At 42.6% G+C, this 23,472-nt stretch overlaps 1 protein-coding gene across 1 annotated transcript in view; it reads right to left on the bottom strand.

Annotated features, from left to right (window-relative positions):
- Positions 1–23,472, bottom strand: part of LOC115010483 (membrane-associated guanylate kinase, WW and PDZ domain-containing protein 1-like) — an 86,094-nt gene that overhangs the window by 9,885 nt on the left and 52,737 nt on the right. Inside the window, 14 exon segments of the mRNA XM_029435053.1 lie at positions 1,240–1,542; positions 2,619–2,814; positions 3,920–4,011; positions 6,924–7,179; positions 9,690–9,724; positions 16,599–17,210; positions 17,590–17,674; positions 17,676–17,776; positions 18,488–18,610; positions 20,271–20,362; positions 20,508–20,565; positions 21,747–21,782; positions 22,338–22,420; positions 23,048–23,270. Coding sequence (XP_029290913.1) covers positions 1,240–1,542; positions 2,619–2,814; positions 3,920–4,011; positions 6,924–7,179; positions 9,690–9,724; positions 16,599–17,210; positions 17,590–17,674; positions 17,676–17,776; positions 18,488–18,610; positions 20,271–20,362; positions 20,508–20,565; positions 21,747–21,782; positions 22,338–22,420; positions 23,048–23,270 — 2,295 coding nt within the window.

Genomic DNA, 23,472 nt, shown 5'->3' on the forward strand with positions numbered 1-23,472 from the left:
GGAGCTGTGAGGCATGAGTCCATGATGATGGTGTTTGAGATAAAGCTGCAGCCAGCGTCATCCTGAGGGAGTGTGTTCCGCACATGAGGAGATTTCTTTATCCCTAAGCTCATCATAGTAGGTTTGTGACCTCGGTCTGTGGCGTTAAGCGCACTCCTGTCAAACGGCACTCCCCTGCTATTCATCAAGTGGAGGAAATTCAATAAGTATGAGTATATTTCTTATATTTTAGTTCTGCCAGGAGATGTCATCAATCATTTTACTCAGTGGTTCATTTAGTCTTTGTGGACATGACTCTTTGCTGGAGGTATAAATAGCCGACTGGGCTGTTTCATGCACCAAATCTCAGGTTTCTTGAGATCCAATTGTTCAGGGGATCTGCAGGTTTTGAAAAGGCTTAGAAAGCATTGCGTGTAGTTTAATCAAAAAAAGGCCTTGACAGGACATGTTTTAATTTGAAAAGTTGAAGCCTTAAATAGTTTATGTTTTCTTCATAAGCAGTAATGTTGTTGTTTCTGATTGTAGGCTGTCGGGAGACACCTATAAACTAAAAGTAGGATTGTTCAGACAGTGGATAGGTGGATTTTTATTCAGCACCATCAGACCTGTAGCAAGTGCTTTCACTACTGCTAGCTACAGTAGTTAGAATCATCGTCTCATAATGGGAAAGTGTTAAATGAAGTAATCATTTGTAATTGGTTCTTTTGGTTCAGCTCTTGTAAAATTAAATTAAATATAACAGTAGGGAATGTGTTTTAAACTGCAGGGAAGTACTAAAAAGAAGTGGTATAATGAATATCTGTACTAGTCTACCCTCATAATTTCATAGTACAGTACAGAACAATTGTGAAACGAGTATTAAGTTGCATTCTATGTGGTATTCAAAATTCTTCAATTATACTTGGTGAACCCTGCAAAAACATTACCAAACAGGGATATAGTTTAAAATAGTTTTCAACAAAGCATTCAGTGCTATGCAGTAACCTTTGAAGAATATTGCTTTGAGACCAACATTGCTGTTTTAAAGTTGTTTGAGTAAATAAATCACAGAGAGAAATAATGATCTTTGAACATGCACCAATACAAATTACAAATTCCCAAACAATCAAACAGTTGAGTCCTTTTAAAGTCTACATTGTCAGCCTATATAGTAAACTAAATAAATTTGAATGTCAAACTGAATTGAAGTCACTGTCAAGCTCAACTATATATAGCTCCAGGTCAGCATGCCTCACTTACCAAAGGTGGTGCCGGCGTCAGGCCTGGAAACAGATGACACAATGACGAAACCAAAGCCCTCATTCTCTCCACGCTGGATCTCCACATCGTACGGCTGCAGGGAGGCAGGCACCACCGCACTCCCGCTGCCACCTCCGCCGCCGCTGCCTATGCCGCTGGTAGATCCGCTACCAGAGCTGACTGTGTTGAGAGAGTTCTGGCTCCCCTGCGGGGTCCGCTTGCCCTCCGTCAGGCTGGGTGCCTGGGTGCTGCTGTGGTGGGAGGAGGCCGGCGACGGGGGAACATCACCTTCCCCTTTTGACACTGGGGATGAGGAGGAGGAAAACAGACTGGTTAGACAAGTATTAAGGCCCAGACACACCAAGCAGACATCTGAGAACTAGGCGACAGAGAAGACTGTTGCATCGGCGTCTTGGCCAAAAGGTTGCATTTGGACACACCACAAAGACTACCGCCAACGGCAAACTAGCACGTACTTTCTGCGCCTGCTGAGAGGAAGTAACTCTTAATAACAGCAGGCGGCGGTAGTCTGTATTCGTCATTAGAAAAAGTAAACCAGAAGACCTATGACTGCAAATACACAAGGTGTTGTTATGATACACCCATTAAAAGAATACAGCGTTTGCCAACCATTTTCACACCATTCTCGCTGAACACTTCATTCCAGGTGGCTATGTTGTTGCGAAAATATCCGTGTATATGAATGATTAGATAAAAATGAAGATGAAAAATGAAGAGAGACTGTGTTCCCTCTTTACTTTGGTCGTTTGTTTGATTTCCTCACGTGTGTTTCTCTTCTTGTGCAGGGCCGAAAAGTGCAGACGGCGCGGGGCACACGGCAAAAAACTAGGCCGACAGATGCTCACAGACGGCCGACATTAACTGACGGCCGATAATCTGCTTAGTGTGTCACGGCCTTTACTCATGCATTTCATTAGCTTTAGAGTCAAGTTTTTATGTCAGGAACCTTGTCATGGTTAAAGATGGTCTGCATAAAAGAGCAAGCAGTGTGCATTATGCTGTGCCTCAGGAGGTAAAGTGGTCGTCCAGTGGTCGGAGGGCCGGTGGTTCGATCCCCAGCCCCTGCAGTCAGCATGTCATAGTGTCCTTGGGCAAGATACTGAACCCCAAATTGCTCCCGATGGCCTGGACAACGGTGTGTGAGTGTGTGTGAATGGTTAACCCTACTGGCGAGATGATGTGCACCTTGTATAAATGCGTGTGAATAGGTAAATACTGACATGTAAAGCGCTTTGAGTGATCGCAAAGACTGGAAAAACGCTATATAAATGCAGTCCATTTACCATTTAGATAGTGTGCATGTAACACTGCATGCCACATGTATGAAGTGCACAAGCTTTATGTTAAACTCTCATCACCTCCATATCCGGGTGACTTGCGTCTAACAGTGAGGTTGACATGGCCCTGTTTGGCGGCTTGCTGCATCAGCTGCACCACAAGCTGGTGAGACTTGCCCACCACCGCCGTGCCGTCCACACAGATGAGCTCATCACCCGACCGCAGGCGCCCATCCTCATCTGCTGCCCCGTACTTCACTATGTGCCCTATGTAGATCTGGAAAAGGAAAGCACACGCAATGCACAATGTAATGGAGTTCTGTTAAATACAACAGTCAACAGTACAACGGCGTATAAGGGCAATTGTAGGTAAAAAAATAAAAACTGAGGGGGAGGGGGAGGGGGATAATAGCCGCAGCCCAAACAAACTGCCAAGATTGAAATGATGGGAGGACTGGCGTTTTGGCTGCAATGCCTGATTTGGATTGAATGCAGGCTTATGGCTGCAGTGGATGAGCTAATGAAAAAAACAACTGTTTACAACTTTAATCAACAATGGCCCTAATACACTGTCGTAACAGAGTGACGTGAATACAGTAGAGTCATTAAACTGCAATCAATTAAACTACCAGCCAAGAGAGCCAGATGATTAATTGTGACTTATCTTCTTCTGATTTTAAGCAGCGTTTTAAAATCCACTCTTGCATTACTTCAAGTTATCAAGAAGGCCAATGAAGCATATTGGGGCCACGGAGAAGCTTGTGTGCTTTAGGCATTGTGTGGGCGTGTACACAAAGCTCTGACAGAAACAAGCGCACAACTACCATGCAACACCTTTTGGCACAAACAACAAGTACGAACTCCTGTGGGGTAGACTTGAAGCCTGCTGCCATTTTATTTCCCTCTATTCCTCAATATCTGCCTTCCAGTCTCCCTCTTACTGCCTCCTTTTAAGACAAATATATGGCGCACAACCAGAGGGATTGTGGGTAAGGCCTTTGCTTCTCTTAACAAGCTGTCTGTATGATCCTCCAGAGAGCAATAGCTCCAGTTAGAGTGATAGGACTTTCTGCTACTGCGGTTTAAAGGCAGACTAAACACAGAAGTAGGAGGAAAAGGGAAAACTAACGAAACAGAGAAACTCTTATACAACTGGGAAGCATACTTAGAAAAAGGACAAAGCATTGAGAGATTTATTCATTTAATATAAGCAATAGTGTGTGTGTGTGTGTGTGTGTGTGTGTGTGTGTGTGTGTGTGTGTGTGTGTGTGTGTGTGTGCGTGTGTGTGTGTGTGCGTGTGCGTGCGTGTGTGTGTACTTAAATATTTGTATTCATCATGTATTGTGACAAACTATAGACGGGAAGGTGTAGGGATACTTACAGGCTCCCCAGGCTCATTCCCTCCCAGGATACGGAAGCCAAACCCCGTGTCCTTCCGCCAAAGGAAGATGTCTTGCTCCTGGCAATCTGGCACTGAAATACACAAGAGAAACAGTGAGGGGACTCCATGGAGATCAACCACCAAATCTGGCAAAAAACCTGCTGGCTCCACTCAGCGTTGACCGATTAGCATCAACGCAGGCTAATCACTGAATGCTTGTTGCTCTAAATCAACAAGTTTTTTCTCATTACCACAAATCAACGTTCAGTTGTGTAATCGCCGATCAATAAGGTGTTCTATTAGCGTCAGAATGAGAGCTAGCAAGGTCAACAGCTACTCTTTCCCTCGCCTCAGCACTACCTCGGTGAGCAGATTGGCTCTTTGTGCTCACTTGTAGACCACAAACTAGGCAGCAAAGTCTCATGCTGTGACTTCATCATACTCACAGACCTGTATCTGTAAAGTTACTCAAATGGCAATCCCTATTATTAGCCGCGGTTTATAACTGAACCTTTCATTATTCACATAGATTTGTAGCTTCACTTTCGCCCATTTCTCTCCTGATTACATTACAAAACACGCAAACGCACACAACTCCCTATGCATTTGCATCGCACCATGGACAGACTGTGGGGGCGGACACAGGCAGTTTGGTGCCTGTCTGTTCAACCCACAGAGCCAGTCCGCACAGGAGGCACAGACCGTTTCTTCCTGCTGTCTACACGGCTCCCACGGAAGGCCAGTAGTGAACCCATTAACTTCAGCTCTCCACTTCCCCTGATAACTCGCTTGGTGTGAATTTAACTGCTGCGGTTAGACTAGTGTAGTAAGCAACCCTCCTCTGACCCATGTCCATTAAGTAGTGATCAAAGTGTAAACTGTGCAAGCTACGGCTGCTTGCCACAACAAGCGAAACATTCAGGGAAGCAAAATTCCCAAAAGCTCTGCCTTCAGTCACACTGCCCTGCCATTGAAATATCGCTTTTCATTTGCACTCAATGGACGCATGGAATCACCTACTCACTAATTCAAGAGTGTGCACTTGTATGTGGCAGCATGCACATAAAAATACAGACAGAGAATCTGGGCCTCTTTGTCATTCTTTGTCTCCTTCTCTCTTTCTTGCTTCACAGTGTCTCCCCCGTCGATTCAAAAAGGGGCTGCAGTTCCTTCAGGGGTTATCAAACAGATACACCAATCAGCCGCAGCTTAAAGCAGCCCTCTCCGGGCCTAGTTAATATTTAATCAGCAGCAGTCCTAGATTCTACAAGCAGCCATGATTGTTAACCAACACTGCAAAGGGATGGCAGGCGCACGTGTGGCTGGCAAAAATCACACAATGTGCGAAAAGCTAACAGCACTCTACCGTCACAAAGAAATCTTTTCTTTTTTACAACAACAGATGTATTTCACAGCATAACAGACCTATTGTCCCTTTTTAATATCACCACTGGTACAAGAACAGGAGATCTGAACAATGTAATTTAGAACAGTTGAGTGAACCCATTATTTTGGAAGATCCTTCCCCTTTCTCACAGGCTCTTCTGTCAGAAACAGAAAATAAGTGGTTTGATACCCTTACAGTGTTTCCCTATGAATAATGCAACAGTAGGCCATGACTGCAAATGATATTGAGGAGACTTACAGAGAGGCTGCCTACTTTTGGTGTTCCAGTTTTGGATTTTTGGATACTCTGTTTTTCCAGTGACTAAACGGGGCGTAAGACGTTCTGTTTGGCTGCTGATAATGTATATGTTCAGTTTTTTTCAACGTGGTTTATAAGGTGAAGTGCGTCTTGTCCCTTCATTGGGTGACGTGCAGGGAAGTCCACGCATGCTATTCATTGTTTTGTTTTTTCTTTTCAGTGCAAACCAAGGACAGTTTGCGTACGACTGACACATGCACACAAACATAGCACCACACAACTCATCAGCTAGCACTTGTGTGTTTTTAACGACACTTTCCTCTTGCAGGCACCTTTTCTCAAAGGATCAGTTGTGACTCAGTAAGCTAATTGTTTTTTATGCAAACATAAAAAGAGCTTTAGCAGACACAAACACACAAAGGCGGAGATTCACACTGTATACACAGCTGTGGTTATTTTACTCTATGCAACTTCTCCACAATAAAAAAAAATATATACATTTCAATCATTACATTATACATTACAATCAATGTCTCTTTAATCTTTTCACTTCATCAAACGAGTCGAACTATCCAATCAGTGGACATTATAGTTTAAAATCTGTTGAATCATATTTTGCCTGGCCTCCATGTTTAGTCCCAAAATCCTACAGTAATGTTTTACAGTACTAAACTCAAAATGCTAAATAGAAAAGCAGAATAAATAACAGATTAAAATGGAATATAAATCAAAAAGTACACAAGCTAAGACGAGGAGTTTTTGCAGAGAGTTAGACAAGAGGATCAATACCAATTCCATGTCCAGCTGCCTAGCTTAGTTTATCATTAAGACTAGAAATAGGAGGAAACAGCTAGTCTGGCTCTGTCTGAAGATGACAAGGATTGTGGTTTTTACCAAAAATAAGCGTAACGTGATAAGATGTAATGTGTTACAGTAATTAGTGAGCTTTGGAGGTGCTGGTTGGCTGACTGTTCATTTGGATAATGGCAGGCTTTCAGTTTCCCTGCGTTTTTAGTCTTTATGCTAAGCTAAGCTAACCTGTGGCTGGCTGTAGCATTCATATTTACCGTTCAAACACGATAGTGGTATCTATCTTCTCATCAAACTCTCTGGCAGAAAATTCTTTTAAATCATTACATAAAAGCGTTACATAAAAGCTTTTTCTTTTTTTTTTTAGCTTTTATCTTAAGTCTAAGCCATCAAACATCTCCTGCCGGTTAATCTCAGGCCATATTCACACTTATAGAAAGTTAAAAGGTCTGTAATTTCGCTAGAGGATAAACCTCGCTGAGCGTTTAAACTCCAAAGTCAGCAAAACCTTCAAATTCCTAAAATAAGTTAGAACTGGATTCTACTCACGTCGGCTCTCGTACATGCTCCTGGACTGCGCCCAAATCTTAAAGGGGTCTGGCTTCTTCTGGAGGGTGAGGGTGCCATCTGCAGGGTCTTGAGGGGGCAGGCCTGGCAGAGGCTGGGTGGGGGCTGCAGGAGTGGGAGCCACAGCCTCACTGGGCATGGCAGAGGGTGGGTGGCTGGGAGAATCGGTGTGGGTGCTGCGATGGCTGCACACACTGTGCTGGGAGCTGCTCTGGCTGTCTTTTCTTTCTAACTGGTGCTGTGTGGACAGAAAACAGAGGGAGAGGTGTATGTGTGTGTAAGGGATGGGGGTGGATATAAGCAGAACATGGAGGTAGAGTGCAGAGAGGAGAGAAAAAGTGAGAGTGATAAGTGAGTCAGTGATAAGGGCGAGATATAGGGGAAAGAGATGAGTGAGAAAAGTGTTGATGGAGGACAAAGAGAAAACAAAGTGTCCAAGGTCATCTTTTTAGATGTTGCAGTAGAATTTCTCTCACTTAAAAACTGCTGCTGGCGTGAGAAGAAATTACTTTGGTTTCCATGGTTGCGAGACAAAGACGGATTGAAATGTGAAGGAATTTCAATGAACAAAGATGTTGCCTTTCATGAATAACATGACTCTTTTTTTTATTGTAGAAGGAAACAAATGCATAGAATCAAGGTTGGTCTCGAAGCAGCAATGTGTCAAATCTGGCATGAAAGCAAATTGTAAAATCTCTGCACTGCATGGAAGGATGTTGGTGGGAGATTGGTATTGTGAATATTTTTGTTGTTTGTTTAACTATTCAAATATTCAAATTTAATCTTGAGTGTTACGCTGCGTTTGGACCAACATTGGCTGTGTGTGTACAAATACAGCCTCAGTCTGGCGACACAGGGGGCTCCGTCAAAAAAAGTTTGCACCATTGTCCAATGTTTTGCCGTCTAATAAGCCTTCAGATTTACAGATCTCTTACTCAAACTGAACTTCCTGATTCGTTTTCATTGTGTCACAAACCAACACTCCCCCACCATGAATCCTGTTACGTTGTTCTAACACAGGGCTGTTTTTGGTCTAAACACCCGCTTAGACCATATAGAGTAGCATGATTTCTTATGGCCTGCTATTGTTCTGTTAGGCACCTTTTTATGGTGTTCTGTAATCTTTGTGTTCTGATTCTGCAACCAGAGAATAAACATATTACCACGTTATTACTTGCAGATGCACATTACAAAAGACTTTATGAAAAATGAGCCTTACTGAGAAAATGAAATTACTGTAGAGCGCCAATATGACAACTGAATCATTTTTGATCTGGTATGAATAATAAACCCGTCCATGAAATGATAGAGAAGTCATGGCACAGTCTCTCACTGTTCACGCTGTATGAGAAGATGGGTCAAAAATTCCAGTAATGCTTCTTAATGAGGACAACAGTCATGCAAAATTGACTTCTCATCTGATCACTGGAGACTTCTGTAATAAGTTGCGACAGCACAGTCTCTCTTGCATATGGGAGTTTACTGTGAGCATTTATTTAGAGTCTGAACTGGAGGCAAAATGGTTGTTCTGGGCTGACACGAAGTCGCGTGCAGCGTGACATTTCACTGACATTACACAGAGAGGGGAAAACTGGCTTTTTCCTCACTGGGAAGCTAATCCAAAGTGACAGTTAGGCAGTGCCACTATTGGTTCCACTCGACCCTCTAACAGCACCCTCCCCTCTTCCATCCTTCATCCTTCATCCTCCGTGATATGTGACCTGAATAGGTAACACTCACAGCCCTAATTGATACCATTTAAAAATAATCCTAATGCTAATATCCAGCCAGCTAAGGGGCTTTTCATGCCAATCAAGAGACTCAGGACGAAGTTTTCTTCCACTCAAATTGTCAGACTTGAACCCATCACTGTCCTTTTGATGAGCCTGTCCAGAGGAAGCGACCTTTTACTATGACTCGGTGGCTCTCCAGAAGTGATATAGGGGGACAGTAATTTTAAGCTGCACTAGCGTCTCTTCTGAGCTTGTATTGATTCTTTTTTTATCAGGTTGAGATGAGTTGTAAAAAATGAGGCGGCGTTTGCTCTTTAAACTCCTGAATAACTGCACTGTCCCTTAAGAGACCCTCGAGCTGCTCACAGAACAGGTCTTTCTGCTTCTCTCCCCGTCCTCTCTTATCCGTCACAACTACGGGTCACATTGCAATCTGTTGCAATCTCTCCTCCAGCTTCCCCGATCTCCCTCTGCTTTGCTTCCAGCTCACTCTGCCGTCATTGCCCCCCTTTTCCCTGTCTGATAGCCTCAGTGTGTCCTCTGTATCTGTGGGCTATCATAGTGATTCACTGTTGTGGGACAAACCATCTCCCCATTGGTCTTCCCCTCCCTCATCCACATCCTTTTTTCCTATCTTTGCCTCATGCCGCTCTCCCATCTTCCCTCGGCTGTGGAGGTTTGCCCTCCATAACAGCTGGTCACTGTTGCACTGTTCTGCCTAGGCTATGCTTAATCAGTCACAGGATGGCAGCATGGCAGGAATGGAGGGATGTCAAGAGAAATAGAAGCAAAGAGAAATGACAACACAGAGGCAAGAAAAGCAAGAAGAGGAAAACAATAAAAGAAAGAAGTCAAAGTGACGGATTGAGAAAGAGGAACAGTGGCAGTTCTGGATGCAGAACAGAAGAGCAAGAGTTGGATATTAAATTTCTGTCTTTTGTTCTTTAAATAGCACTCCTTTCACTCAGTACAACTGACATGCACACACAAAAGAGCTGAAGATTATAGTACTTACCACCAGCTTTGGACTCCTCTTGGCTGGCACCACTCCTGCAAAACATCGGCAGAGAGACAGAGAGAGCATGAATGACCTACTGTGCTCTTCCCTTGTCCCGTCTGATCAAAAACTCTCCAGGACAAACGTATGGACCCTGGTTCCTGCTGCAGAGCAGAGCGCTACTGGCCCTGCTTGCTCTCCTCCTCTTCTTCTTCCTCCTCTCTGTTGCTTTCTCTCTGCGCTAGGCTGCTCGCTAATCTAAGTGATCTCCTCCCCCTGTGCTGTATCCCGCTCCACTCAGTGCTCTCACCCGTGCTATTAGAAGAGGAGCAACTGATCTATCTGCATTAGACAGGCTGACTTATGGTGCAGCAGCCCTGGATTGCTGGTCAAATCTACAGGTCTCCCCAAGCAGCCACAGATCCACACCCCCACCGGCCCCATCCAGTCTCCTTCCCAGCTGTCTCCAAAACGAGCTCTCCAGCAGAATCTCAACTATTACCCACTGAGAAGGAGCTCAGCCGCTCGAGAATCATATCAAAGGAAAGCTTGAGCTTCTGCCTTACTATGCACATCTTCTGAGTAACTACAGAGCTGTTTCCTCTCCTCTCCACTCCTCTGCTTTGCTTAAGGCTTACATCGAGAAGCTGATCTTCTCCCCTCTGCCTTTTCTTCCCCTTCTTCCCTCCCCCCAAAAAGGAGGAGAGAGAGAGAGGAGACAGGAGGAGACGAAAAAGAGAGAGAAGAGAAGAAGAGAAGAGAGAGAGAGAGGAGCGAAGAGCGAGCAAGAAGAGAAGGAGGAGAGAGAGAGAGAGAGAGAGAGTAGAGAGAAAGGAAAAAAAAGAAAGGAGGAGAAAGAGAGAGAGAAAGAAAGAAGGAGGAAGAGATGAGAGAAGAGCGAGAGCGAGAGAGAGAGAAAAAAGAAAAGAAGGGAGGAAGAGAGCGAGAGAGGAAGACCGAAGGAAAAAAGGGGAACGAGGACTTAGACCCATAGAAGGGCGGAGTGCTGAGCGCTCTTCTCCCCTAAACGACCCCCGAGCTGGACCTCCCCCCCTCCCCTCTTCTTCTCTCTCCTCAATCCTCTCATCTTCTTCTCTCTCTCTCTCTCTCCTCTCTCTCTCTCTCTCTCTCTCTCTCTCTCTTCTCTCTCTCTCTCATATACCAGTTAACATATTGTAGAGAGTCACCAAGAAGATCAATCTCATTTGTGCTAATGAAATATTAATACTTGGAGCCAGTTGTCAGGGGAGAGGAGTCACAGCATAACAGTGTAGGGAATCTTTTACACTCCCAATTAAACCACTTTTTTTTAATATCCATCACATGCCAACAATTCATCCAACATGTAGGTTCCTCTACCTGAAACACAAACCTATTAAGACTCCACCTGATCCCCACACACAGAGTATCCACCGCTTTTAAAGAAAACTATTTTCCCATCCAGATGCTCCATTTCCTGCCACTTACTACAGCAAAGCATGTTGAGACCAAAATAGACAAATGAATGCATGAATGACATTGGGACAAAGAGTTGCTGTTGCCAAGGCAATCAACTAGTTCTGTATGCAGTGGCAGCCGTCTACTTTGTTAAATATGAGGTGTAAGCAGCAGTAGCAGTGGCACACATATTAAAACATATTTGTTCCTGCAACACCTGACAGCGAGCATGCACCGAGAAAAATCTACTGGAAGTATTGATAGAACGACATTAATACATGCAACAACATGCAAGCATCCATCTTAGGCTCTTTCTGCTGCATTGGCAAAAAATCATTAAATGTTAAAACTCTCTGTTGCTGCAAAGCCTTTCTCTCTACACAATTCATAATTTATCCTCCCTCCCTCCCTTTCTCTCTCCCCCTCAGATTATGGGGTGCCAGTTACTGGTGGAAGTGGAACATCTCAGCTGCTGATTAATGTTTTCCTTGTGTGTATCTGAACCAGGAAGGACACACGTCAGAAGGTATGAAGTGTTTCCAATTACACCACAGAGCCCTGGAATATACACAACCTTTCACTTTGAAACAACCTCTGACAATCTAAACAAATTGGCACTGAGGTCAACATAATTAGCATCAAACATATATAAATTGAACTTAACTATGGTCATATGGTTAATACATTGGAAGAACTGATTGAGTGCTTGACCCCAACTCTACATTCATCCACTGGAGCTGTGTCAGCTGGAACAGCTTCTTTACATGCTGCACGGTGTGAGATGCATCTTCATGCATGATGCAGTTTTTCAATCTGCTTAACTTTCTCTGGCATTGAGAGGTTGATGCATATGTGTGAGGCTGAATGTAACATTTATGAGCAGCTAAAGCTTGGTGAAAGAAATATTGGAATTGCATGTTCTGCCCACACGCAACTGTGTAGAAGCATCCATGAATGCTTGCATGCTATACATGTGTATTAAAAGCCCGGGCAGGTGTGGAAGACGGTGAGCATTTATTTATGCACAGAGCTTAAACATCAGAGTATGAAGGCACGCACGTAGCATTTACATTATAAGCCATAATCCTGATATTTTTCCTCTGCTGAATGACAGCAAAGCTCTGTTCAATATTCCACAACAGAATGCTGCTCCATTTTAAAAGACTTGATCACTGAGGCTGATTTTATTATTACTGAGGAAACCCTACCAGAATGACTAAGACTGTGTCTATTATCATTCAAATGAGAGGGGAAGTAAACAAATTGGAAGTGAAAGTGAGTGCAGTCAGTTGTTTGGTGACCTAAGCTGGCTCTTAGCATCAGTGTGGAGGAGGCTGCTTCATTTACTTCTTTTACAGTAGACAGTACGCTTACGTAGTGGTTCTGCTCAATAGGTTGTATAATTTGTGTGTACAGGAAAGTACTGGTGATAAAGGAGTCACACATTCTATATTATGACTTTTTAATGACCAACTATACTATAACACATTTTATACTATGGAATACTATATGACTTTTTCATGGCATAATATACTATGACTTAAATATGACTTTTTATTGCATACATGCTGACTTTTTTTGACAGAATTTTTTAGAATACTATAGGACAAGATATTTGTTATGACATACTATACTATGACTACTGACTAAGTGTCACATGACAAGCTACATAGATTTCAGAAGTGGCAGACACATGTTTTTAGTGGCCAGTAGAAATGTTCAGTGACCTGCCATAGGTCACTGAACATTTCAGTGACCTATTTTAAACCATTTTAAACGCTGATCAAAAGATATGAAGCTGTGACCTCGGTCACAGCTTCATATCTTTTGATCAGCGTTTTAAAACATGCCTTTGTCACATAGAGATTGGTTTTGAGAAGTCACACGTGCAAACAGCAGCAACGACGGAGCACAAGTTAAGTAAAATGGAGAAGAATGTGTGTTCCTGAAAAGTTGTGTGGGTACAAATGTGTGAGTGTGTGTGTGGGGTGGTCATTCTTTCATCCTGGAGCCACAGCATCGGAAAGAAAAAAGCTGAAGCTATTCAAACTGAATCTGCAGCACGTTGAAGCTGTGGCCTTGGTGTGTCTATGCAGAGCCCACACAAAATGAGTGAATGGTCCTTCCTTCAAGTTTTCTATACACTATATACATTGTTGTTAGAAGGTGTACAACATGAGTAATATTCTCTTTTGTTGAGCCAAACCTCTAAGTGTGTGTCCTTGCTTTACTTTAACTTATAAGATCGTCCTATTATCCGGTAGTCCCTTCTCTCCTCTCGCTCTTCCTTGTCGTTTGTTATCATCATATTTCATTGCTCTAGCTTAATTTCCTCAACATTTTATATCCCCTCTCTCATTTTCTCTCTGTCTCTCAGGGGACAGGAGCGATGTGCACGATTGTCATGGCAACAACGGTGGGAAGACAAGATGGAGGACTCATGGCTGGCCTGGCCTCGTTTACAGGAGAAGATGCTCTGCGTGTGAAAACACCAGCTGTTATCTTTAAAATATAGTATTGAATTATAATTATACATTTCAGACGCACTGTTCTGCCATTGCAAGGAGAATTAAGGTAATGGAAGAAAGAGCCTTCTGTGAAAGATCTGTGACAAAACGCATAAGAATAGTTTTTACTTGAGAAGCTTCTGAACTGGATGTGCATCTATCTGAGATTAGCCACAAGCAAACCACTCTGACACTGTTGCGTTCAGAGCAACGCTGTCCCCTGGGATAAACTGTCGTAGTATTGCAAGAGATGTTTTTCTCTCTTTGTCGTGCACATTTGATGATACATTTTGTCAGTGCTATAAGGATTTATAATAATTTGCATCTCATTTATGTGACACTATGCAAAACAGGAATAACAATTTCTACCTGAAACATAAAATAACATGTTTTAAGAGAAAACATTTCCCGTGGAAAACGATTGTTAGATGTTGTGTTTGTTTGACCTTGTGCTTTGTGCCCTCTATAAAAAATCAGAGTCACAGTGGTGATGAGTCACAGATGAACTTCTTCTCTTCCAGCTGAAGTCCACCTCGTTCCTCCTCCTCTCCTCCGCCTATATTTTTCAAAACCAATCCTCTCATACATGCTTCTCTTGCTGAACTTCCAGTGCTGTTCAGCAAATCTCACACTCTCTCCTCTAATCCTCCTCCTCCACTTTCTCAAAACATGATCCCTGGCCCTCCTATATCTCATCCTCAACTCTCTCTCTTCTTAGCTGACTTACCCCGCTTCTCTTAGCTCCCATAATTATTGTTTGTGAATGATTATGTGCTAGCTGCTAGCAATCACTTGAAAGGTTACCACATTATTCTCAGACAGAAAGCCGAGCACACACCTCAGTCCCAAGAACAGTACAGCTGCAACTAATGATTATTTCTACTGTTGATTAATCTGTGATGTATATTTTGGATTCATCACATAAGTTGTTTGCCCACAATTTCCTAGTAGCCAAGGTGGCGTCTTCAAATTGCTTATTTTGGTCCTAAACCCAAAGATTACAACAATTATAATATAAAAGGGAAAAGAAGCAAATCCTCACATTTGAGGAATGGGACCAGTGAGTGTTTCGCATTTTTACCTGATCCACTAAAGGCGTTTTTACACCGCCAACAACGATCGTAAAGTTTATTGCATGTCACAATGTGCGAGAAGGGTCTAATACAATCTTGGTCGCAAGCTGTGTCAGATCGATTCAGCCATGTCAGATTTTGCGATGAATGTGTGGATACGATTTAAAAAAAATAGAGGTGCGAGTCATCAGCTCGCATCATCCATCCGCACCGCTCCTGTGTTTTAAAAATGTAGCTCTGCAAAGGTTTTCTTCTTTGCCAAAGTCCCATTTTTTAACATTTTTTATTCAAATATAGTGCTTTCGGTGTTGCGGTGTCTATTCTGCTTCATTATGTGTTGATCTTTTGGTTGTCAGATGTCATCAGAATTTTGCCACAGGCTCTCTTTGATCATTGTAGCTCCAAATAGGCAAATTCGCTTCTTTTGTAAATAATGAAAGAAGGATTTTATCCAAAATAATATATCAAAAAAAAAATCAGTATGTGAAACATTGTTTTGTATTGCACCATTTTAAATTTCAAGCAATACTCAGCCTTCCTCCAACTAACGACCACCTGGCTGCCTGTGTGTGCCCCTCATCACCTAGCCTCTCACCTGAGCTCATAATAATGACAGGCTGGTGTCAAAGCCTAAAAGAGATGATCTACACTGCTGTCAGTCGCATTGCCTGGTCCAGTGACTGCCTGTAGCCTCCTTCCCAATTATCCTCTCCTTCATTTTCTCTCAGTCTTGCTCTTGCTCTCTTTGAACCCCTCTCTCTCTCTCTCTCTCTCTCTCTCTCTCTCTCTCTCTCTCTCTCTCTCTCTCTCTCTCTCTCTCTCTCTCTCTCTCTCTCTGCATCCGTATCAGTTTCTCTCTCAAGACACAGGCCCATAATGATGGTGACATTTAACACAATACAGCAGCGCTATTCCAGCATCAGTTCACAGGGTCAACTCATTAGAGGGCATAATTGATGTGAGGTGCATATCCCAACCTGCCACTAATAGAGATCTGGGTCAGCCGGCATTGACAGCAATTTAACAACAATAAAGACTGGATACAAATGAGGGATCTCCAATGTCATTCAGTGTCTGCGTGGATTCTTTACACAATTTGTTTTGTTTTGACATTTCAATGAGAAAAACATTTATTTCTGGATCATTCCAGGCTAAAAGTGTACTGTGTAGGAAAGTGAATAACGCAGTGTGGCTGTGAACAGGCTGAGAATCCCGAAATAATTAGCATCCATCATTAAAAATCCACATTAATAAAGTGCAACTACATAAGCAAACATAAAAACTAACTGTATATGCTAACTAAATACTCGATTTTTTTTATCAAAATCAATAAAACATTCAGTCATTTCCTGTTTTCATTATCACATGCTATTATCTCCTCTCACTTATTCAATTCAGGTACAGTATTTTCAAACTAAAAGTTACACCCTTCACATTACCCAATTATCATTAAGTCTACATAAGACAATATCAATTGTGAAGAGCGACAAAGTCTCTGGGGTCCAATTCAGCAGCATCCGTATTCATAACATATACGAGTCCCTAACCTAATGTGCTCCTCTTCCCCTCCCCTCTCATTCATCCATTTCGCCTCTTTACCCAGCCTCCCACTCCTTCCCACACTCATCTGCTCATCGACTGCAATTCTAACTCAGCCCATAGTCTCTTTGCCTCTCCTCGTTTCATCCCATCCAGTCCGATCAGTTTCAACCTGCCACCCACTCTCTTCCTAACTTTTCTCTGCTGCCTTCGCATTATGTCACTCTTTCGATGCCAACTATTCAAGCTGTTGTTGGTTCAGCAGACAACATTACATTCTTTTGTGCGCTTAATCACACACCCTTTCATGTCAAAACTTCAGTACCTGCATCTATTTATCCAAATATCTGACATCAAGATGTAATACATACCTCTTTGCACCAGCATGGTGACCTCACTGCCTCGGGGACATTTGCTCAGCAGGTCCACCACCTGATTGTGGCTCATATTCTGGACATTTCTCTTGTTGACCTCCATCAGAATATCTCCCTCCTTGAGGCCACGGCAACGCGGGTAGTCCACTATCTGCTTTACCCGTTGCCCTCCTCCCGTCAGGCTGTCTGCAATCGTGAAGCCGAATCCCTTGTCGCCCTTCTCCATGTGGATGGTGATCAGCTCAGGCTGGGTGGCTATGGACGAGGCCAGGTTGACCACATCGCTGGAGTAGCCGTGCGAGCAGTTAGACGCCAAGTCAGCCGAGGGGCTGTGCGACCGCAGCTCCCTCATGCCGTTAATGGGTCCGCCCTGGTTGGAAGGCGAGTCAAACGCCTCCTGTCCGTTGACGATGATAGGCTCCTTGTCCACGATCGCCACTGAGGTGACCAGGCTGGTATTGGGGTCATCAGGGTCAAAGGGCAGCGGGTAGCCACGGCATAAGGCCAGGTCCACCATGGAACCGATGGGGATGGATTGGAAGATCTTCACCACTTGAGCGTGCGTGTAGCCCAGCACAATGGTGTCATTCACACTGACTATCACATCACCTGCACCAAGGAGAAAAATATATAGTATATTGTTTATTGTCTTTTAAACACGGTTGGTGTTATTTAGTATTATTATCCTGTTGTTTGAAATTCCATTATTCTGTGTAATGAATAAAGAACACTAGAGTGTCTGCAGTAGGCAACCTAACGGGGTTGTGCTGGGACATGATCGAACCATCTGCAACCTGCAACCCATCTGAACTGCAGGGCATTACAATTATCATCATTTCACTTAGTTTGAAACCTTCCTAAGCAATATAAAGACTATTCGACCGCAGCCTGGGACTGGGCTCATAAGTAGTACTGGATAGATGGCGTGAAGGTGGAAGTATGTTGAATGAAAACAGTGTCCCCTGTGGATAGAGGTTATGTACTGCACCTGTCTCCATTTTGCCATCCACGGCTGCAGGCCCGTCCAGCACCAGACTTTTGATCTGTAGAAACTCATCCGGCTCATCACCCCCCGACCACAGTGAAGCCGAAGCCGCGACGACTCTTCTTCAGCTTTGTGTTGATGAAGATTCCTTTCAGCTCTGCTGGGTTTCTTGTAAAGAAAGGTTTCCCTCCTGCAGAGCACCGGAGAAACAACTCTTATTTTTGTGTACATCCACATATTCTACATTCACAATTCCTGAATAAAGATTTTTAGTAGTTTTGTCTCTCAGATCAGGATTATACTTTGTAGATTGCATTCTTGTATGTGGACAAATCTGCAAGACGAGACAAAGAGTGATTCTTCAAATTAGGCACCATTAAGGGGTGTGACAGGCTATGAAATTGTAGATTGGTTTGTCTGGTTATCAGAAGTGGTGTTTGCTGATGCATGGACAGTTTGACATGTGTCTAACAACATTTGGTCTGCATGCATTCGTTTGTCACTTACACATTTAGTAATTTAGTCATTTTCAAACGTCACGTCCAAAGACGATAAACAAATCAGCAGAAATAAAAGGTTTTCATCCCAGAAAGTGGAGGGAAAATATCAAAGCACATGTGGAATTTCCAATGTAGATGTAGTAAACTAAAACAAACGTTCCTGTTACTCATGTAAACCACATGATTTATCTTTGGGCCACTGCTAAGAACCCATGATAGTAAAATCAAGCAATCAACCCTAATGAAGTAGGGACGGGCTTTGGAAATGAGCAGCAGCTATAAATGCTGTGAGACATTGCATTGGATAATTGTTGTGCAATTCTCTATGTATACTGTATTTGTCCCTATCAAATAAACATTAAATGAAAGCATATACTGTACAGTATTAAACAAAGATTTACGTTTGGCTCCTGCAGGCATTGGAGGTAGAGTTGGTGGGACATGCGGGTCCCTGTAGGTCTCCAGGTGGTTTGGAGCGTAGTTTGCTAACGGAACCACTGCTGACGAGTGCTCCTCTATCCACTCTGTACAGACACAATCACACACACATTGTCAACACACACTCCACACAAAAATGTATTTACATGCCACACACATGCACACACAGAAACACTTAACAGCAACACACGTATAGACACACAGAGCTTTAAGCACATACAGTACATACTTGCCATCTGATTCATTTTTACCCCTCAGTTGTAAGTAGCTCTTCATATAACTCAGCTTCTAGTGTTATTTATTGAATGTGAGATACTTTTGTAAGTGTTGCAGTATAAAACAAATATATATTTGATCTCAGTATAAATTATACATGTTGCTTGCAAAAAAACAGTTTACATTTTATGACATCTCAGGCTAAAGCAAGGGTTTTCAAAGTCTAACACTGTGCCCCCCCCCCCCCCCCCCCACCCCCCACCCAGACAAAATCGAGACAAGTGCGCCTGTATGTCCAGAGGTTTTCAACACGGGGCAAACATCTGTATATGAATGGATAGAGGAGAGTGTCAGTATTCCAGGAATATGAGTACAAAACAATGTGATGGGACAATCTGAGCCATAGTAAAGTCAACGAAAATTGAAAAATGCAACATGAAAAAAGTTAATATTAATGGATGTCATCACTTGTATAGTTAGTCTTTGTCTTAATTCTATTTGGGTGCTAATCTTGTTCTACGTTCATTGGGGGATGTTAACAGGAAGTATAATGTTTCCATGGATTTAGTTTTGGACTATAAATTAAGCCTCGTCTTTTATTTTTAGCCTATATTTGTATTTGATTAAAAATAAACTAAAAGTATGCCATACGAGCTATTACTTGTTCCTGATTGCAATGTACCCATGGATGTTCAGACAATCATCACTGGATTACTGTGATTCTGAAGAAAACTAAAGAACATGATTCTCAGGCAGGTTCAGGAGTTATATGGAGCATCCTTATGATTTCTAAGCAGATTTATGGGAACTTATTTGTCTTATAATGATATCCTTGGGTGCAAGTGACACTGAATCTAAGAATATGTGTATCATGTCAGATTTGTTATGACACCGATAAGGAGTACTATTTTTGACAGAAATTGCGGTAAAGTACCCTAATTGCTGAGCTGAGCTGCGCGTCAAAGCTGCTGTAGCTCCAACTCTTGACTGTGTTGATGAATGGGCCGAATCACCGGGCCAAACTACAATAACTAACTTCCTGTTGTTTTCAGCGCTCCAGCATGCACCTGTCCCTTTCAGCTCACGCAGTATCTTTGCCTCACGACCCTCCCCTGGGGAGGCGTGCCTCACAGTTTGAAAACCTCTGGGCTAAACTAAAAATCTCTTCCTCACATTTTCATGGTAAATCAAATTAAATGATCAAATACAGAATGAATTCCAGCATTTATGATTTTAAATCACGTAAATTAAAACCTAAACACCAAAGACGACACCAGGGCTTGGGCCAGCTCTATTTTAGTATTACTCGGCCCCTATGAGAATCAAAATTTTCATTTAGTGAATGACAATGTTTTCCATTATGTCTTGATAGGAATTGAAGTAAAGTCACAAAAGAGAGAAGAATAGCAGTCTGGCCAAAACCCGGGAGAGCACTGGACAAACTAGAAAGACATGACACTCACAGACATGGAGAAAGAAAGAAATGGTGCCGTGCCAGGGCAGGAAACGAACCTCGAATATACCGCTCACCTTCTGGAGGCTGCGGCTGCTGCTGCTCCAGGATTTTCCGACGCCGCGCCTCCAACACTGGGTTCTCATACTGGGTCTTCCTGTTTATATGGCTGAGACAGTGAGGGGGAGAAGAAACAAGATAATAGGGGTAAAGATTTATTAGGAAAAAAACAAGACAGTTACAGTATATATAAAAGCTCATCAATGTGAGGGTTCAGCAATGGACAATTTGTGACAACAAGGGGATTAACTTACTCTACATAGTACACCCCGTACACTGGGTCTTCTATCCTTTCCCATCCTGGAGGCAGCTCTGAAATACAGAAGGCAACATTAAACACGATACTAATTTCACCTTGGTCATTAGCAGAGCTGAGTGATATCGTGTGGTTGAATTGACTCCATAACATTCAGCATATCAAACATAGCTTACTATAGCATGCACAATTTCACTGGATCACATTCCTCTATATTACCTGACATCTCTAACTATGGCACCAGAGAGTTGAACATGACTTATTGTTTGTATGTTATACTCGTGGAACTGGATAATCAGGGTTTGCTTTCTTTATGGCACTGAATTCAGCTGTTTTACATTCTCCCATAAATGTTCAAATGGAATCAAAATGTATTTTAAAACATCTTTGTTTCATTGTATTTCTTAAATTGCAGCTGTGATTTATACTTGCCAAGGACTTATTCAATCCTTCCTTTAATTTTTCTGTTTTATTACAATTGTAAAAGTACGTTTTAAACCCAGATTGGTTCCCTGTCAGGTACCGAGGATTTCCTCTCTGCCAGTAGCACTTGTGTTTGTTGTTTTATGAGTATCTAGTTAACAGACATGCATACCTAAATTATTACCAAAACCTCTCTACTGTTGCCCACAACCAGTTTTATTATAACTAAAAGATCTCAAAACACAATTAAAGTCTGAACATTTAAAAGTTCAAGTGCTAACGTCTGTATTTGTCAGCTTGTAATTATTTTACTAAATACTACCATATTATTCTGGTTAGCCCAACATTTCCTCTCACTTTCAACACACCCAAAGACACCTAATCCAACTCCATTAAAATGATACATTCCCGTTAAGATGTTGGATTTCAGACAAAGACATTACTGCCTTGTGTTACTGTATTACTGTGGGCTTCTCCCAAGTCCAGTAAACACTCTTATAAGAGACTGGATTTCACAATCAATAAATCGCAGACTGTCTGCATCCGAGCAGCCAGCACTAATAAAGGCTCAAAGCCAAACATTCAAGGCCTAGTTTGAGGCTGAGGTCTTGGTCAATAGCTCCTTGAATTCCTTGCAACAATCATAGAAGAAGAAGAATTCAGAAGCTTTGATTTCAAACAACATGAACAACAGAAGAAAACATCTCAGACATGGTCAAACTTCAAAGATGGACCGGTCATAACGGTGTTATTTAACCTAATAAACTTAATTATCCTCTGCATAACCTTTGCATTAAACAAAAAAAAATCTTACCTAGATCAGTCTCCAGCTCCTCTGTATGTATTCCTTCTTCTCCAAAATGAAAGCAGGATGAAATAAAGAATACAGAATAAAGAATAGAAAAGGGGATGGATAACAGAGGAGAGGTGGGTCGGAGGAAACGAGAGCAAATAAAGGATGAAGTGAAAGACCAGAGAAAGGCAAACAGGGAAACAGAAACCCCTTAGTTTCAAAACGTATATAAACAGCATAAAACAACTTTTAAACAATCCTGAGCAATGTAGAGAAGTGAAGCGTGCCACTTTCAATTTCACCACTTGATGGTGCAATTTGGCAATCTGTATTCTGAATTCTGCACAACCAACTATCATTTGGAGTTTATTAAACAGTGTGTTGTTGATTTGGGAATTACATTTTTATGTTATAATAGTTATGAAAGAATTCAAAATCAACTATTTACTGTATAGCAAATGTAGAACTCATAGCAATGTTTTATAAATGCGCTGCTGACAAATTAACAATGTCGCCACTCAGTTAACAAGAGCAACACAATGTATGAGACCTCACGCACCACTTGTAAATGTAAATACACTTTTATTGTGTAAATGATGTGTAGCAGCTTACCATCGTCATCACACTCTTCCAGAGGCCTGGAGGCTTTGTCTCTACACCGGGGATCCATCCATGACGTGGTCTTTGTGTTGTGGCTGAGAGGAAACAAACAAGACAGCAGAATAATTCAACACAGGCCGTCAAACAGACATATAAAAGCACAGTAGGGGTGCATGAATGCATCAATAAGAATTAGAAAATGAACCGCTTCAGCAAGTTTACAGAGGACAGAAGGCGCCTGCTGCAGAGAGAAATGAGAATAACAGAGCAACACAGGCAGGATATCAACAATAAATGACCTGACTTTTCCCTCTATTGTTAAACAAGAACATACTGTAAATCAGTGATAGCAGAAATAAACATACAAGCTCTGAAAATACACAGCCATGTCCTGGTGGTGTGCCTTTGCCGTGCTGCAGAGAGGACAGAGAGGTGGAGGTAGTCAGGTGATCAGGATGTGATCTCCTTTAGAGATCGGGACATGCAGGGATTAACAGGAAAGCAGTGGACCCAGGGGGCTGGGCAGGTTGGCTGGGGAGGCCTAAAAACCAAATCATGGGGGAAGACAAGCCACTGGACGAACAAAAGGGATAATTGTGCAGGTAAAATACAGAAAACACCAACTAGGGTATGAACTACGGTGAGAAATGCTTATTCAGGCAGTGCAAAGAGTGTGTTGCAGCAGACCAAACTGTAAAATGTTGCAGGTTGTTGATACATACTCTATGAAGTAAAGTTCTCCGCTCTCAGTGTAGGCCATCTCCCAGTTTTCAGGCAGAGGTCCCTGTGGGTCTTCCGGAGAGACCTGCGGTTCTGCGAGGGTCTGCTGCCCACTTTCTGCGGTGGAGGTGGCCGCATTGTTCAGACCACAGGAAGGAGCATTGTCACGTGCGGGGTACGGCCGGAGGATGCCGCCACGGCTCTCGTCCTGGTCGTTAGGGTTACCTGTGCACAACAAAGGAGAGGGGAAGAGACTACGCACTAAAGATCCTGGGTAACACAAGGAGCACAACACGGAACGACAACAACAACAAAAAAGAACAAAAAACACAGTTTATGTCTCGTGCATGCAAGAAAAGAACAGATGCAATAAGCAGAGATGCTCACTCTGGATACTCTTTAGCACATATTCAACTTTAACCACACT

This window comes from Cottoperca gobio, chromosome 7 (genome assembly GCF_900634415.1).
Source record: "Cottoperca gobio chromosome 7, fCotGob3.1, whole genome shotgun sequence".
Classification (NCBI taxonomy): Eukaryota; Metazoa; Chordata; class Actinopteri; order Perciformes; family Bovichtidae; genus Cottoperca; species Cottoperca gobio.